This window comes from Solanum dulcamara, chromosome 3 (assembly GCF_947179165.1).
Source record: "Solanum dulcamara chromosome 3, daSolDulc1.2, whole genome shotgun sequence".
Taxonomy (NCBI): domain Eukaryota; kingdom Viridiplantae; phylum Streptophyta; class Magnoliopsida; order Solanales; family Solanaceae; genus Solanum; species Solanum dulcamara.
In genome coordinates, this window is record NC_077239.1 from 34,663,907 (window position 1) to 34,682,807 (window position 18,901).

General features: G+C 36.1%; 2 protein-coding genes across 3 annotated transcripts; both read right to left on the bottom strand.

The window, feature by feature from the left end:
• Nucleotides 1-1,690: 1,690 nt before the first annotated feature.
• Nucleotides 1,691-17,443, bottom strand: LOC129882527 (uncharacterized). 2 transcript variants are annotated; one of them, XM_055956860.1, is made up of 13 exons: nucleotides 17,204-17,443; nucleotides 17,017-17,106; nucleotides 16,553-16,675; nucleotides 16,239-16,406; nucleotides 16,071-16,157; nucleotides 15,800-15,927; nucleotides 4,702-4,746; nucleotides 4,581-4,631; nucleotides 3,742-4,449; nucleotides 3,240-3,509; nucleotides 3,014-3,151; nucleotides 2,744-2,902; nucleotides 1,691-2,609 (listed from the first exon to the last, which is right to left on the bottom strand). In XM_055956860.1, exons 1-13 carry the CDS (start codon nucleotides 17,222-17,224, stop codon nucleotides 1,925-1,927), a joined length of 2,673 nt encoding a protein of 890 aa, XP_055812835.1. In that variant the 5' UTR covers nucleotides 17,225-17,443; the 3' UTR covers nucleotides 1,691-1,924. The 2 variants fall into 2 exon arrangements, with proteins under 2 accessions (XP_055812835.1, XP_055812836.1); XM_055956861.1 differs by lacking the exon at nucleotides 4,581-4,631 and having other exon boundaries at nucleotides 1,748-2,609.
• An 817-nt stretch (nucleotides 17,444-18,260) lies between these two features.
• LOC129883541 (secreted RxLR effector protein 161-like) lies at nucleotides 18,261-18,638 on the bottom strand. Its single transcript, XM_055958181.1, has one exon. The coding sequence runs from the start codon at nucleotides 18,636-18,638 to the stop codon at nucleotides 18,261-18,263; it is 378 nt and encodes a 125-aa protein (XP_055814156.1).
• Between the last annotated feature and the right edge of the window lie 263 nt (nucleotides 18,639-18,901).

Sequence of the window (18,901 nt, forward strand, 5' to 3'; positions counted from 1 at the left end):
GTTTGTTGTTGTTATCCAACTTTATGAAATATGTATTTCCTTTCTACAGATAAGATATGTATACTCTCTTCGCACCTTTCCTGATGTGGATAAGCAAAGAAGACGCAATGCAATTACAAACGTGACACAATAATCTAACAGCTAATATTATGTCTCTTGCCAGACATCAAAAAGGATTTCATAGTACATTCATCATAATAAAAACAAAAGATGCAGATGTTCTCCCTTTGCCTCATCCCCTCCACCCCCCCAACCCCCCCCCCCCCCAACCCGGTCCAGATTATATCTCTTCCCCATCGTCCATAGAAGCATAAAAATTCTTACCTTCCTTTACATGCCCCTTCCACTCCTCTAGAATCCTAGAGAACCTTTCTGCTTATGTTAGCTTCCTTTACATATCCCTTCCACTCTAGAATCCTTGAGAAAACCTTTATGCTTATGTTTGTGATACTAAACAATTTAAGCTTCTTCCAAATGACACGGGAGGTGAAGGGAAAGTTGCAACTCGGATAAAAACAAAAGATCTAGTTGTTCTCCCTTTGCTTCCCCAGGTTCTGTGATGCTCGGACTCTTCAAAAACGTCAATGAATGCGTTTCAGATTCTCCAAAAGTAGTGTATTTTTGGAGAATCCGATACAAGTGCGGCATGGAAAGTGAAGAGTCTCCGCAACTTAGCCTGGGTTCTCTCTCATACCCTTTGTCCATTAAAGCATAAAAGTCTTTCAATTACCTTCCCTTTACGTGCCCCCCCCCCCCCCATTCATCTTGAATCGTTGAGAAAACCTTTATGCTTATGTTTATGATATTAACCAATTTAGCTTCTTCAAAATTATACGAGGTAAACAGAAGGTTACACCTCAGCTAGAAGTCATATCCACATTGAACTCATCCCATATGGTATAAAACAATGCAAGAAGTTATCCTGATATATACGAGCACATACCTACATGCATGAATTACTTTGATAACCAGGCGGACAGGATTAAAAGATTGGCATAACATATCAAATTATACCTAGGTGAACAATCAAAAAGCATGAAGATTATCTCTACTAGGTTCTAAAGCGGAAGGAATGGAGGGGGTTCACTTCTACAGTTCTATATGGATTTCAAGTACAGTATAATACCCCAGTAGTGTCTTAACTGCTGATACAAACACTGGTAAAAATGAACATGAACTCAGATCATCATGAAAAGCAAATCACATTCTAGAGAGGAATTCAAGCTGCCAGCCACAGAAAGTAAATCAGCACGCAATACCATGAGACCTAAATAAGATTTAAGTTATATTTAAGGGCAAATGCTCCAGCCCTTGGGCACTCTACTATCTAAGGCAGCCAATTTAGGATGGTAACACATCACCTGTATTGGAGATCCACATATGGAGGTGCACAGGTCTGCTCAACGAGGTCATCTAGTGGACAATATAATGATCTATCAATTAACCAGAAAGCCAACTTAGAAATAAGAAAAAATATTCATAATCGGATCAGTTATTGCACTAAACCTGGTATTTCTTCCTAGTGTAACATCACATAAATTCGCCTTTCAAGCAAAACAGTCTAAACTAAAAACTACAACTTCATAAAAGGACCAAAAAATACGAACGCTTGTCAAGACTATAATGATCCACCAAAAGAAAATTTTCAGTGGATTAGGAAACAAACACATTCCCAGGAAAGGGAAGACAATTATTACCAGAAGGTTTAGCAGGTAGGTCAGCATAAAGTTGAAGTCAACAGACTAGCTCAGGAAACCCTCTTTTATGCAATTCAGCTGCCAGAGGTAAAGATAGACTACATTAAATATCCATAAACAACACATCCACGATAAATATTTAGTTCTAGACGGATAAAGCAAGCTGAAAGAAAAGGACTACTAGGACAAGAAGAACAGCTTAATAATGTCCAAAAGAGGCAACAATCTTAATGACTGACGCCCTTTTTTGCTCTAAGAGATTCGAGAGCCTTCTCCCGCAGCTCAATCTCAAGTCTCTTCTGCAAGGACTCTGACTCCTCGATCTCATGTCCATGTCGATCCTCCTTCCTCAGATGTTCATCATCAGAAGCACGACTATCAGGATTCCTCTCTGTATCTGAAGGCGAGGATATGGCATTAGCTGACTTCGATTTTAGTTTCTGGGAACGTCTTTCTTCCTTTCTGCACCGCCTCTCCTCCCGCCGGCGATGCTTCTCCTCTTTCTTCAATCTTCTCTCCTCTTTCCTCCTCCTTTTAGCCTCCTTCCTATCCTCAACATCAGAATCAAAACTATCCTCTGACGTTGACTCATATCTGTCAGACCTCTTATGCTTTCTTTTTTCCTTAACTTTAGCTCTACGTTTTTCACTTTCCTCGAAACCAGAACCCGCATTACTAATTAGATCATTCTGCTCAACTTTCCTTGATGAAGTGAGGGGAGCTTCTGACTCAACATGTAGCTCTTTGCCCTTGGTATCGTTTGTGTGAGACAGGTTTTCCTTATCTTCTTTGAAACTCTCCCCATCATATGATTTCTTTAACATCTTCACTGAATTAGAGTGTCTATGAGTTGATGGTGACTTTTGTTTATCCAGTTCCTTTGTGTGCTCCATCCTTCCTGAAATTTTTTCACTGAGATGCAAATATACACAAGCATTATGTCAGAATATAGACTGAGCCTCTTTTACTAGCACTAGAGAAAAAAAAAACATGCAGGAATATTCATTTGAAGCTGCCAAAATGCAGAAAAGCAATTGTAAACAGACCTCTTAATCACTTCATTTCTCTTTCTCAACTCCAAGCGATCGGAACGGCTATGAATGTCAGAAGATTCTTTCTCAACCCACCCCTTCCCAAGATCTTTATATGGATCGGGTGTTGTGGGTATTTTTCTTGAAGACCTAGGGTTATGCTCAAACGCCTCCCTGAACCACAACAATCCAGCCAAAAAAAAAGACAAGAGAAATATATTACTCAAAAATATCCATGGACTAATAACTTCTGAGATTCTCAATGATGCATTTTTCATTACTAACCCTGAATGGTTCATTTCTTTCTCATCAGCAACTTTCTCAGAAATGTCAGAACTAACTTTGTGCTCTCTCAATTTACTTGGACTAGGGCTGTCAGTGTCAATTGTCTTTCTCTCCCTCCAGTTCGAAGTACTTCTTCGCCTACAGTAATTAAATCAAAACATTAAGATCAAAAGAACAAATTCATGAAGCACTAGCAAAACTACAGTATTATTAAGGAATCATATACCCTCTATCTTCACTAGGACTCCTTCCTCTTTTTGTTGGTGGAGATTCTGAGTCAGATCTGGAGCGACTTGGAGATTCTGGAACAGATGGTGACCGGCTTAGCTGAGGCAGCAAAGGCAGCTCTTTTTCTAGTGAATCCTTGCGGTCATATATCTTCTTCAGAGGTGACCCAGAAGATATAGGACGTCTACGTTCCAAAGATCTGGATACTTTATGGGGCTCAGTGTTTACTGGAGAAGCATATCGAACAGGGGAGTATTTCTCACGGCTCCTATAATGGTGTATTAGTATCAATTCAAGCATAGAAAGATATAGGAACTCCGGGCATCAATTATTTGTGCACTCTAACTACGACGCAAAGCAATCCAGTATTTTCAATGATCAGAGACAACACAAGACAAACTTACGCATCCAAGGCAGCTAATAACACTGGCCAAGCTAACGCAACAAAAGGCATCAATAACAAATCTCTAAGAAAGATGAGAGTTGATATGTGTCACTACCTTATCCTTCCTCGAGGAGATCGAACTGGTGACCTTTCATTCTTCGATATTCTCTTTCTAATTGGTGAAGGAGACCTGCGGTAAATGGGTGAGGGGGAAAGTGATTCTTGAGATGAAAGAGACCGTCTGGCAGGGGTTAAGGATCTCTTCCTACCAGAAATGGAGGGTTTTCGTTGCACTGCAAATGGAGAACTTCGCCGAGGACTCAATGGAGATCGGTGGTACCCTCGACTCACTAGAGAAGGGGACCTACGTTGCATTGGAGATGGTGTTCTGTGTCGAAGTGGTGATCGACGTTTAATAGGTGACCTTGATCTGTATCGCAATGGTGAGCATCTACTTGGAGACCTTGACCTACACCACATAGGGGATCGTGTTCTACGCCGAATGGGAGACCTTGATCTACGTCGAAGCGGAGACCTTGATCTACGTCGAAACGGAGACCTCGATCTACGTCGAAGTGGAGGCCTTGATCTACGTCTGAATGGAGAACGTCTTCGGTATCGCACAGGAGAAGGTGACCTTCGACGTACTCTAGAGGTTGATCTTTGCCTGTGCCTTGGTGGAGAATGGGATCGTCGAGGTGAATGCTTCCTACGAGGTGAAACAGAACACCTTGGTGGAGAGCGATGTGCCCTTTCAGATGAAAGGGAGCGACCTCTCCTCTCTTCTGGAGATCCGGATGTACTTCGTGACCTGGGCCTTTCACTTTAAATGATATCAATTAACAAGTAATAATCAAGTAAGTGAAAGCAAAAGTAAAAGTAGAAAGCACATATAATCAATTACGAACAAAAGGGAGAAATTCAAAAAATAAAGGAGCTTAATGGAGAAGATACCCCGAGTAACTCCTCGAATTGGAGAATGACTTGCTGATTGACCTTGATCTCCTGCCCAATACCCAAGGTATTCAACTAATGCTATTCTATGGGTAGGAAGCCAAAGTACAAAAAATTATACCTGGAGGAGAGTGAATGATCTGCTGAACGTGGGGATTTAGAGACCCTGCAGAACACAAAGGATAAAATGAACCACACAGAGCAGAGAAGTGAGCAGATAAACTTTGAAGATAAAAAGTGCAACAAAGAGGAAACAGCCCCTCCCTTGCGGACTCTAAATAAGAAAGACCACATCCCTCCCTCAACTGCTTCTAACTTTGCTCCATCCACCACAATGCCCTTACCCATACCTCAACGTACCCAGACCAGGTTAAAATAATCTTTGCTTCTTTGTATTTACCAGTATTAACTTTTATAGGAATATAAACTTCATTACTACTCTCCATGTTCCTATTTTTATGCCCTCTCCGTTTCATATAATTCAAACACCTCTGTCCATTGTATAGATAGGTAAATGCACTCCTGACTGACACAAAATGTTCCACGCGATAGTAGGGTCAGTGATCCATGCAGATCAAGGGTAAACACACATCATTATTAGCATGATCGACACTTACCCGCATGTTTTTTGCACCTCAGCCAGTAGAATCAAAGCAATAAACGCAAAAAACTCTAAGGTCTGTTGGGGCTATAAGCGCAAAGCGCAAAAAATGTGTGGGCTTTAATGAGAAAAGGCGCAAAGGGAGAAAAAATGCAAATATATATGTTTAGTCCAAGACTAATAATTTATAAGCATGAATGACAAATATATGAACAAAGAAATTAGAAAATAATTATGATAAAGTGGTATATCAATTGTTCAGAATCGTCTCTTCAGAAAAGGTTCATTGGCAAGGAAAAGTATGTCTTAGAACCTTGATGACGACACTGAAGCGTACATTAAGCGAAGCGAAGCGCTCAACACGTTTTGAGCCTCGCTTCGGGGCTTAAGCGCCCCTTTGATAACACTGACCTCAGCATTTTAAAGGATGTGCTTTTAGCATTTCCTCATGGACTCAGGATTTCACCCCCTACACAGAATTCCACTTTACTCCATCTCACATATGAAAAGAGGTTAGCATTCCACCCCCATTTTTAGCAACTCCCTTTTCCAATGACTCACCACTTGTGTGCCTTTACACTACTCATTCAGAAATCAAACTTGACAGCTGCACTTTTGCAGCAAGGTGCACATAGTGTGCTACTTAATTCCATGGGACATAAGTCTTATCCTTTATCTAATTAATAAGAAATGCCCATGGTTGTAATAAAGAACTTCAGGTAAATATAATCTACAAATTACTCGGTGCATGGTGTAACTGCAGATTATCATCACCATTTGAGTTAGTAAGAAAAAATTTGCTTCATTCTTTGACCACATTTTATTGTGTCTCCTACAGGCTGGGAGTTGAGACTAACAGTAAACAGCCAAATATGCAGATGTTCCAGTAGATCTTGGCAATATAAAAGAGTACTACATGAAAGCTGTAAGACAGAAACAAGTAAATTAGTAATGTCAAAACCTTGCTTGCCCTTTTTCATTTGGGTGGAGGCGGCTTACTTTCGGTCTCATTAAAGGCCTGATCAAGGAATTCCCCCTGTTTTAATTTTGGTATCCCCGTTCTTGGTGTCCTCCTCTTTTTCTTCTCTTTCAACTATTTTAATTATCATCTGGTTTGCTATCTAGTTCTTCACTGATCTACAGTGTCGCCGATTATTGAATGTTGTAGAATTGAAGTTCATAAGCATTGACATGTAGCATATGCAATAAAATCTTTATCAACCTTGACCAATGAATTTTATGTTCACTTCTAACTCTGAAATGGAATTTAAATGCTCTTTATTAATAGTGGTCCAATTGTAACCTATGTGACTGGACACAACAACCTCTCAACTGCCTACCAGCCTCGGCAGCACAATCATACTTCCGTGTCTCTGTCCCTTAACCTCTTGAATATGTGTTGACGTAGATCAAAGTGACACTACTTCAAGGAGGCCATTCACAAGTAGTCAAGCTAAGGACCTTCAAGCATTGCAACCTTTATGGATGAAGATGGAACCTTGGAAGGCTCCAACATGGAAGACTTGAAGATATTTAATATATTAAGTGCTCTACCAATTAAATTACCTAGTAATTTTAGTGAGGGGCAATTGGGTCTTTCTTCACTACCTTTAGCCTTTAGTATAAATAGTAGATATTAGGTTTCATAAGGGGGTTTTGGACATAAGAAAAATTGTGCCTCTTGTGAGAGTTTGAAAACCCTTTGTTGAATTTCAACATCATGCCCTAGGATTTGCAGGTAAGGTTACTACCTTCTTGAGGATTCTAATAGATTAGGTGCTTTTATTTCTCAATTAAGTGGTGTTTTGGTTAGCTTCACCATTACATCTTTTAATTGTTTGAATTTAATTGTGTGTCTCTCTCTTTTATCTATCTTTCAATTTCTATTTTATTTTTTCATCTTCTTGTTTCACATCAAATTGGTATCAGATCAAGGCTAAAGAATTGTTCCTACAATTCTTAATCCTTGAATTATTTACATTTTGAAATATGAGAAAAAAAATCTGCGGAAAAAAGGTCTATATTTAGTTGATGTAATTTGAGAGTTGTTTAATATTGTTCTTTGAGCGACATATTGTTGTTTCCTAGCTGAAAATCAAAGAATACATGACTTTAAAAAAATTGAGAAGCCATTGTTAGGATTTGAAGCTTTGAAGAAGAAACTTGAAAGTGGGTGTTGTGATTTGTTGTTTGTTTGAAGAAATTGGCGGTCAAAACTTGTTGATATAGTTGTGCAGAAGTAATATCTCAAATTTGAGTTCATTTGATTGAGTATTGAAGGAGATTGGTTCCAAAAAAAAAATTGAGCTCTTCTCCAAGAAGAAGATGAATCTGAAAATTTCAAAAATAGTCAAAATTTGCCACAATTACTAAATTGGCAACTTTTCTCAACAATCATTTCTTCCCCATTTAAAATATAGCATTCCAATTTGTTTTCTCTACTTTTGTTGTTAACTCTTAGCTAGTTTACTTTGAGTATTAGTTCATACTTAATGTTAAACTAGTTCTTGTTCGTATCAAATTATTTCTTTTTTTTCTCTCTTTTTATTTCGTTGAATGTTTGTTTGTATCCTAGTCCTTAAGTCTTTAATGTCCTTTATTGATTTACATAAACTCCACTCCATCCCGAAGAAGTAGTACCACTTGTGAATTATTTGACGAAGTTGACTCTCAACCTTGGGTTATTCAAGAGTGGTAAAAGGCAAGAGTGAAGTGAATTTATTCGAGAGTGGCCTTAAAAGCCTTTGGCCATGGAGTGATACACGAGTGTGAGTGATAAAGAAAGGAATACATTAAGCGAGTGAGTGGTGAGGAACTTTTTCTACTAACTCTTTGTTTATTTTTGTAGATACAATGGCTCAGTTGGAGGGAGAACCCTCTAGCAAAACAGAAATGATGCTTCAACAACTATTGGAAGAAATGAGAGATATGAAAGGAAAATTGAAAGATGTGGTTAGAAGGGTGAGAACTCAAGAAATAGAAAAGCAAACAATTGAGATTTTCAATCCTATTGGTCAACATGATGAGGGATCAAGTAAGACCCCTCTTGATGCAACTCCATCACACTTAATTGTGCAAGATACTCTATCTCCTAATGCTACGTTATCAACAAAGGCTCGCAATCAAGCTACACTTCCAAAAGGGGGAGATCAACGAGCAAATCTTCCACCACAAGCCATTAGACCTCAGATGAGAGCCCAACATAATCTTGAAGAGCATGATTTTTTTTATGGTGATAATTATGGCTATGGAGTAGACGATCAAGCTCAACAAGAGAGGTTAGGTAGGAGTGGGAGAGGAAATGGAGGATGGCATCCTATGGGTGGTAGAGAATACAATAGAAGGAATGATGATGAAGAACGAGGATCCAACAATATCAAGGTTACACTTCCATTTTTCAAAGGAAGTAGTGACCCAAATGAATACCTTTGATTGGATGGTAAAGCCTGGAAGGCAATCTAATCTCAACAATGTGAGCGATGTTTAAAAAAAATGAATTATGCTATAAGTCACCTTGAGGGTTTTGCTTCTACATGGTGGAAAAAAATTGAAAGAGATACTTTACTAAATACAGATTTTGTTACAAGTTGGAATGACATGAAAAGGCGTATGAGAGAGGTTTGTGGGTCAAAATTATGAACAAGTTACACTCAAGAAGTATTACAATCTTCAACAAGAAAGCAAGAGTGTGGAAGAGTATTATGAGGAGCTAGAGCATACAAGGGTGTCGTTTGGCCCTAAATAGTTTTTGAGAAAAACTTGAAAAAAGCTTGGGAACTAGTGTTTGTCCATATAATTTGTCATTACTTGGCAAATATATTTGGCAAACTTTTCAAGTTCTCAAGTTCTAGTGGTCAACCAACACTATTAAATAATATCTTTATCTATTAATAAATAACCGAACTATTCATTTTTGAATAACTTTCCTTTTCCACCACATGGTATGTAAATTAGTAATTTCATTTTTGATAGTATTTTAAAAAAAAGAAACCAAGAAGAAGCATAAGTATGATCTGAATTATACTTTTAAAAGTTTTGTAGAAAAATATTACATTGTTGACACTGGTCTTCGAAACACAAAAGTATTTCTAGCTCCATATAAAGGAGTGCAATATCATTTGCAAGACTACAGGGGAAGTGAAAGAGAGCCTAAGAATGGCAAAGAGTTATTTACCTATAAACATGCCTCCTTGTGTAATGTAATTGAATGAACATTTGGTGCTTGAAAAAGTAGATTCAGAATACTACAACAAGTCATGAACAACTATGACTTAGACATGCAGGTGAAAATAGTAGTTGTTTGTGTTGTATTACATAATTCTTTGCATGAAAATCAAAGCAGTGATGGAATATTCACTGAATATGAAAGTGATGATATGATGGTTAATGAAAATGATGAACAATCGACTCAGAATAACAATATTGTTTCGTCTTCAATCGACTCAGAATAACAATATTGTTTCGTCTTCTTGGTCATCTGATCTAGAAATGAAAGCTTGTCAGGAAGAGATTGTTCGTAGAATGTGGGAAGATTTTATAAAAGAATATTTTGTTATTACCTCCTACGAAAAATAATAGTTTAAGTGACAATATTAGAAAAAAAGAACAACTTTTTTTTAATTCGATTAATATATTTCTCTTACCCATATTCTTGTTTTGTTGTTGCCGGTTGTTATCAATTATGTTATAAGGTTTTTTCTTAATGGAACATGTTCATTATAAAATGATAACACAAACTTATGGATATTTTTAATATTTTTTAGAACTTAACAACAAAATAACTTCACCAAAATTTAAAAAATATTGTGGCCAAACGCATGGTGAAACTTCACCAAAACTTCACCCAGGAATAACTTGCCAAGAATATTTGGGAACATGGGGCCAAACGCTTACTAGGCTTCGAGCTAATGCCAATGATGGAGAGGTGAGTCTTGTTGCAAGATTTATCTTAGGCTTAAATAAAAAGATAAGGCAACCATTAGATTGCATCGTCTTCCTACTTTATATGAAGCTTATCAAATGGCTTCAAGGAAACAAATCAAGAATGCAATCTTTTTCTTCTTCTTCATGGGCTAAAAATAAAAAAGTTTGGAAATCATCTCCTACTTGGGACAATCCAAAGGTGCAAAGCAAGACTTCAAGTCCACCTTTGACAAAGGCAAACCAAAGGTGGACTACAAGGATTTAGGTAACAAGGCTAAACTTGAAACTTTATCTAAAATAAAGTGTTTTAAATGTCAAGGATATGGACATAAAGCAAATGAATGTCCTAATAAAAGAACTATCATTGCATTGAATGATGGTGGTTATCAAACGGAAGATGAATCTAAGGAACCATAGGGAGGATGATAGTAATGATGAGTTTATGGGAGAAGGGGTGGAGAAGAAATTAATGATGATGGAAAACTTGTTCATGTTGTATGGAGAAGTATAAGTGTTCTAATGAAGGAAGATCTTAATCAAAGGGAGAACTTGTTTCATAATTGGTGTAGGGTTCAAGAGCAATTATGTTTCTTTATCATTGATACTGGAAGTTGTGCAAATGTTGCTAGCATATCTATGGTGGAACGATTGAAACTTCCAACAAGAAGGCATCCAAAACCTTATAGATTGCAATGGCTCGATGAATGTGATGAACTCAAGTTGACCAAGCAAGTGTTGATAAAGTTCAAGATTGGAAGTTAACATGATGAAGTACTTTGTGATGTCGTACCAATGCAAGCTTCCATCTATTGTTGGGAAGGCCATGGGATTATGATGTAGGGACTAAACATGATGAAAGGTCCAATAAATATGCATTTGTTAAGGATGATAAAAAGCGCATTCCTAACCCTCTTTCTCCTTTTTAAAGTAGAGAGGAATATAGAAAAATATGAGAGTTGAAAGAAAAACTTGAGAGATAAAAAAAAGGGAGAGAGAGTGAAAAATGATAACTCAAGAGAGGAAAAGGGAGAGGTTGTGAGCTCAAGTGAGAATGAATTATCACAAAAAAAGAGGTGAGCAAGAAAAACAAAAAGATCAAAGAAAGAAAAAATGTGCATGATTTTGCAAAATCAAGAGAGCATAGAAGAGCTAAACATTGAGGATAATACTCAAGTCATACTTACTAAACCAAAAGGTTATTCTTTGATTTCTAATAATGAACTAACCTCTTTATCTTTGCCAAGTGTTGTTTCTTCTTTGTTGCAAAGTTATGAAGATCTATTTCTGAAAGAAATGCCTAGTGGATTGCCTCCTTTGAGGGGAATAGAGTATCAAATTGACTTTGTGGCGGGTTCTCAACTACCCAACAAAGCGGCTTATAGAAGCAACCGTCAAGATACTAAAGAATTGCATAGACAAATTGAGGAACTTTTGGAAAAGGGATTGATAAGAGAAAGCTTAAGTCCATGTGTGGTGCCCGTGATTCTAGTACCCAAGAAGGATAGCATGGAGGATGTGCGTAGATTGTCGTGCCATCAATAGATTTATGGTAAAATATCGAATTCCTAGACTTGATGATATGCTAGATGAATTGTGGTTCTACTTTATTTTCTAAAATAGATTTGAGAAGCGAATACCATCAAATTCAAATGAAATTCAGAAATGAATGGAAAACCACTTTTAAAACTAAATTTGGATTATATGAGTGGGTGGTGATGCCTTTCGAGCTAACCAATGCACCAAGCACTTTTATGCGATTAATGAATCATGTGCTTAAATTGTTTATTAATGATTTTGTTTTGGTTTATTTTGATGATATTTTAGTTTATAGCATGTTCTTGGATGATCATGTGCAACATTTGAGGTTGACCTTTGATGTGTTGAGAAATGAAATGTTGTATGTGCATTTAAAAAAAGTGTTCTTTTTGTGTGGACAGTGCTTTTTCCTTGGCTTTGTTGTAAGCTCGAGAGGAGTTGAAGTGGATGATGAGAAGGCAAAGGCTATTAGGGGTTGGCCAACCCCGAAGCCCATTAGCGATGTTAGAAGCTTTTATGGGTTGGCAAGTTTTTATAAGAGGTCTGTGAAGGATTTTAGTTCTCTAGCCGCTCCTCTGACCGAGGTCATCAAGAAGGATAAGCCATTCATTTGGGGTATAAAACAAGAGGAAGCCTTTCGGGGTCATTTGGTGTGATGGATAAGAGGGGTTAATCCGGGATAATTTTTAAGTGTCCTTTAATCTCTTGTTTGGTTGCAAAGGATAAGATAACCTATTCCAGGATTAACAATTAGAATTGGGATAAGTTATCCCTCCCTGGGAGTGGAATAATAATCGCAGGATAACTTATCCTGGGATAAACTATGTAAAATAACAAAAATGTTCCTTCTTAAACTTACTTTTATACAACACTTTTTACAACAACATATCCAGTGAAATCCCACACGTGGGTTTATACAACACTTTTTACATTAATGTATATTAACATAATTTTTAACAACATTCATAATAACATTCACAACCTCAATTAATCATTGTTTTTATGATAATATATTTTTCTATTAAAAAATTACATTTTATAAATACAATTTCTATTTATGAATATATTATAAGTTGAGTTTATTTGTCTAATTCTTATATTTATTTATATTTTGATTTCTCTTAAAATGTTCACTTCACTACTAAATTACATATTTTTAATTAAATAGTTTATTACTCACTTAAAAATTATATTTTATATATCAATTAAAATGTAGATAACTTTAAAATGTAGATAATTTTAATAATAAAATTTATTTTATTTTAGTAGACTTAAAATAGAAGTTTTATTTTTAAGCTAAATAAGATGAAAGTTTTATTTTTAAGCTAAATAAGATGAAAGTTTTATTTTTAAGCTAAATAAGATAAAAGTTTTATTTTTTAAGTTAAATAAGATGAAAATTTTATTTAAAACTACATAAGATGGAAGTTTTATTTTTAAGTTAAAAAAGATGAAAGTTTAATTTTAAAAACACACGGCACAATCATGGAAATGCATACACAAAAAATATTTAAGCTTAATAAGATGAAAATTTTATTTTTAAGAATGAATAACTACAGCTTGCAAAGAAAATGTAAAAAAAAAAAACTAAATAAGGTGGAGGGTATTTTTGTAAACAAACAACTTATTCTTAGAAATTTTGCAATGAATATAATTTTAAATATGACAAACCAAACAAGCAATAAAAACTACTTTCAGCATAACTAATCCCCGCATAACTTATGCCATCATAACTAATCCCATCATAACTTCTATCCAAACCAAACAACCCCTTAGGATCTTAAAGGAGAAACTTAGCTCCACTCCTTTACTTCAACTTCCCAACTTTGAGAAGATGTTTGAAATAAAGTGTGATGCTAATGGAGTAGGTATTGGTACGGTCTTGATGCAAGAAGAAAAACACATAGCTTACTTTAGTGAGAAGTTAAAAGGGGCACCATTGCAATATTCTACCTATGATAAGGAACTCTATGCCCTAGTGAGAGCGTTAGCAAATTGGCAACATTATTTGTGGCATAAGGAATTTGTGATTAGGACCGATCATGAGGCTTTGAAGCACATTAGGGTTCAAAATAAGCTTAATAAAAGACATGCCAAATAGATAGAATTTATTGAGTCTTTTCCCCATGTGATTAATCATAAGCAAGGCAAAGGAATATTGTGGCGGATGCTTTATCCAGAAGATATGCATTGATGAATACCTTGACTTCTAGATTGATGGGTTTTGAGAGTTAGAAGGAGTTATATTCTAATGATGATGATTTTGGAAGTTTCTTTGGGGAGTATCAAGTGAGCCTGAATAGGTGTGTACAAGTCATTAAGAAGGGTAATGAAGCTAGAATCCTAGATTTGAGTTGAAGGATGGCTATTTGTTTAGGAATGGAAAGCTTTGTGTACCTATGTCTTCATGGAGAGAGTTGTTGGTGAAAGAGGCACACAATGGAGGCTTGATGGGTCATTTTGAAATGTAAAAAACCTTAGCTATTTTTATTGAACATTTCTTTTGGCCTAAGATGATAAGAGATGTGGAAAGAATTTTTGTTTAGGTGTTTGGATTGTAAGCATGCTAAATCTTGTACCCAACCCCATGGTTTGTAAACCCCCTTTGCCTATTACTAGAGGCACTTGGCTAGATATTTCCATGGACTTTGTTGTTGGCCTCCCTAGGACTAGAAATGGTAAGGATAGCATCTTTGTTGTTGTGGATACATTTTCTAAAATGGCTCACTTTATTGCTTGTCATAAAAGTGAGATGCATCTCATGTTGCTACTTTATTTGTTCATAATGTGATGAATTTGCATGGTGTTCCCCAAACAATTGTTAGTGGTTTCTTATCCATTTTTGGAGGTTTTGTGGGGAAATTTGGGAACCAAGTTGCTATTTTCTACTTCTTTTCATCCTCAAACGGATGGTCAAACCGAGGTGGTTAATAGAACCTTAGATAACATGCTTAAGGCTATGGTTAAAGGGAAGCTAACTTCTTAGGAAGATCAATTGCCATTAATTGAGTTTGCATATAATAGAATTATTCATAGATCTATTGGTATAACCCCTTTTGAGTGTGTTTATGGCTTTAATCCCTTGACTCCATTAGATTTAACTTCTTTACCCAAAGATGTTATTGTGAGTATAGATGCAAAAGCTAAGGCAAAAGCTATGAAGAGCGTCCATGAGAAAGTAAGAATGCAAATTGAGAAGGCCAACAAAGATGCAACCAAAAGAGCCAAAAAGGGACAAAAAAGAGTCACTTTTGCACCCGGTGATTGGGTATGGGTTCATTTTAGGAAGGAAAGATTTCCAAGAAAAAGGAAGAACAAGCTTATGCCAAGAGGAGATGTATCTTTTCAAGTGCTTGAGAAGATTGGAGATAATGCTTACAAAGTGGACTTACCAAGTGAGTATTTGATCCATAATGTTTTCAATGTTAGTGGCTAGCCTCTTTTTGATGTAGGTGTGGCAAATTCAAGGACGAATTCTTTTGAAAAAGGGAGAGTGATATAGATCAAAGTAACACTACTTCAAGGAGGCCTTTCACAAGGAGTCAAGCTAAGATCTTCAAGCATTGCAAGCTTTATGGATGAAGATGGAACCTTTAGAAGGCTCCAACATGTAAGATTTGAAGATATTTAATATATTAAGTGCTCTACCATTTTAATTATCTTGTAATTTTAGTAAGAGGCAATTGGGTCTTTCTTCACTACATTTAGCCTTTAGTATAAATAGTAGATATTAGGGTTTCATAAGGGGTTTTTGGACATAAGAAAAATTGTGCCTCTTGTGAAAGCTTGGAAAACCCTTTGTTAAATTTCAACATATTGCCCTAAGATTTGCAAGTAAGGTTACTACCTTCTTGAGGATTCTAATAGATTAGGTGTTTTTATTTCTCAATTAAGTGGTGTTTTGTTAGTTTCACCATTACATCTTTTAATAGTTTGAATTAATTGTGTCTATCTCTATTTTATCTATCTTTCAATTTCTAATTTATTTTTTCATCTTCTTGTTTCACATCATGTGTCCGAGGTTTCATTGACTATTCCACAGCTCAAACCTATGACTTATAGGTCGCGATTATGAGTCCAGGGTCTCAGTAGCTAATTCCAAGGCTCCACTTCAATAAATTGTTTTTACTTAAAAAAAAGAACTAATTGAAATCCTGACCTGTTTCTTACTCTTGATCCGTTTCTCTCAACAGGGTCTAAATCATCCATCAAGCGCACCTGAAGCTGATGTTTTGGAGTTGGCTCCCGTGAAACATTTTTCTCTCTCGAATTGCTACAATAATCATCCTACAGTAGAGTGAGGTAAAGATATGAACCCAAATAATTGCGGAAGCAGGAAGATACCACAAAATACAAACAAAGGTAAACAAAGAGAACCCCAACTTTAGATTTAAAAAAAAAAAAACTTTCATGGAAACGATTTTAGTTACCATCTTCTTCCTTTTCTCTTGATCCAGCTCCCTATTCTCTCTCTCCTTTTTCTTGTGAATCTCGTTTGCAATTCGATCCATCTCAGCCTAGAACAAAAGGATGAAAAAAGGATTATCAACAAGAGGTACTTAAAGACCACTACCAAAGCGAAAAACAACAAGAAACACCTTCTTCTTTCTCATTTCCTCTTCTTTGGCTTCTAGGAACTGTTGAGGAACACCACTAGCATTGTTCTGTGCACTAAGTAGTAGCGCCCAAAGCTCTTTCATAAATTTCCCAGTGTTTCTTTCCATGAATCCAGTAAGTGAAATTTGAAGCTCCTTGCCATTAGCTACCTGAAATCCATAAGGTGGACCAGTTTAACTTACTCCTTTTTGTTTAAATTGTTGATAAGTAAAATCTGGGTGTTGATTATTAAAATCGGAAAGGTAACCATAACATAATCAAATCAAGCAAAAAAGTATACAATGTGTACATGTACCTTTCGCTCAAGAAGGCTATAAATGAAATTGATAAGCACTTCATCTTCGAAACCAATAAGCTCAGTAACTCGCTTAGCAATCCATGGCTTCATTACATCCATCTTCACTTTTGTCATGTCCACCTATCAGATTCACATAATCAAATAGGTATACCAGCTTTATGATGGGTATTTCTATTCTAGGGTCCAGAAATTCAAAACAAAATGAAGAAAGTCAGGTTTGCATTCCATGGAGTCGTCACATCCATCTTAACTTTCCACATGTGCACCTAAACACATAATTCGTACATCAATCAAACAAGAAAATCAGAAAGAGAAACTAGGACTAGCCAAAGTGAACGAGTAAACCCCAATATATATATATATATATATATATATATATATATATATATATATATAAAAAGAAGAGGAAATAAAATGTCATAAAAATGCATATCTTATATCAATTGAAAGGAAGGACGAACCAGATGTTCCAATTCAGGAGCGAACTTCTGAGATTTTAACAGCTTAGCTTGCTTATTAGAGAAGCGAGTGTCCTGCTCGGCAGACGTGCCCTAATCAAAACAAACAAAAACATCCAATCATTCATTCATTAGTCCATAATAGGAGCTTGGATCTAAGAGGAATTTGAGAATCAAGAGGAAGAATTACCCGGAAAAACCCGCCTGACATGTTTTAGGGTTTTCTGAGACTGAGGAACGAACAGATATTGTTCTCTTGGTTTAGTTTTGATTTGGAACAGAGGTTTAGTTTTTGATTTGGAAGGATATAGGTGCAATCTTTTTAGGACATGCTCCGAGAAGACGACCAAAAGATGCCTCAAGCGCTATATGAACCTGCGGCGTACCCTCAGCCCCTAATAACGTCAAATCTTTTTGAGGGAAAAAAATTAATATCTTTGTCATAGAATTAACAAAATGAGCAAATTAAAAGAAGATTGAAATTGGAAAGAGAGAATGGTGAGAATTGTTATTTGTATCAATTACATAATAGGAATGTCTATTTATAGCCTAAATTATTTGAGGAAAATGTATGAATATCTACACTAGATGGATACGGGAAGGAAAAGGTGAGTGGATAATCCACACCTTAATTCATTATGTCCACTCCTTATTAATTATTTTACAACACTTCCTCTTGAATGTTCATGTAAAAAAAATTCTAATGAAAGAACAAATATATATAATTGCTCTCAATATGCATTGATTGTTGTCTCATTAAAAATCTTGCTAGAAAAATTCAGTGGGACAAAACCTAGTCTAAGAAAAAAGAGTGCAGTGCGTATTCTATTCCCCCTGATGAAGACCACGATTCAGATGGTTAAGTTTTCGCATTCCAATCTTGTGTACCATCTTTTCAAGAGGTGAGGTTGGTAAAGATTTGGTGAATAAATCTACTGGATTATCACTTGAACGGATTTGTTGTACACAATGTCACCATTCTTCTGTAGATCATGTGTGAAGAATAATTTTGGTGAAATGTGTTTCGCTTTATCTCCTTTTATGAAGCCTCCTTTTAATTGAGATATGCACACAGCATTGTCTTCAAACATGGCTGTGCGTACTTTGACATCATATTTTAGGCCACATCTTTCTTTGATGAATTGTATCATTGATCTCAACCACCCACATTCTCTACTTACTTCATGAATCGCTATTATCTCAGCATGATTTGAAAAAGTAGCAACAATGGACTGCTTCGTAGATCGTCATGATATAGCAATTCCTCCATATGTGAACAGATAGCCTTTTTGAGATCGAGTTGCATGTGGGTCTGATAAATAACTTGCATCTACATAACCAACAAGGTCTACACAATATTTGTTAGTATAAAACAGACCCATATCAACAGTCCCCTTTAGATATCGCAGAATATGTTTGACACATTTCCAATGTTTTCGCATCAGGGAAGAACTATACCTTACTAGCAAATTAACAGAAAATATTATATCAGGTTCTGTTGTGTTAGCAAGATACATAAGTGCTCCCATGGCACTGAGATATGGTACTTCACGACCAAGAAGTTCTTCATTCTCATTTGGAGGTCGAAACGGAGTTTTATTCACATCAAGTGATCGAACAATCATTGGAGTACTTATATGTAAAATCGTTTTAAAATTTTCTCAATGTAGACAAATTGGTGGATGAAGACTTCAACTGCTAAATATTCAATTTGCAGACCGAGACAAAGTTTTGTCATTCCAAGATCTTTAATCTCAAATTCTTTCTTTAGATATTTAATTGTCTTTTGAACCTCTTCAGGGATTCCAAAGAGATTTATGTCATCAACATAAACGATGAGTATAACAAACTCTGATTTTGTTTTTTTGATAAAAATACAAGGGCAAAT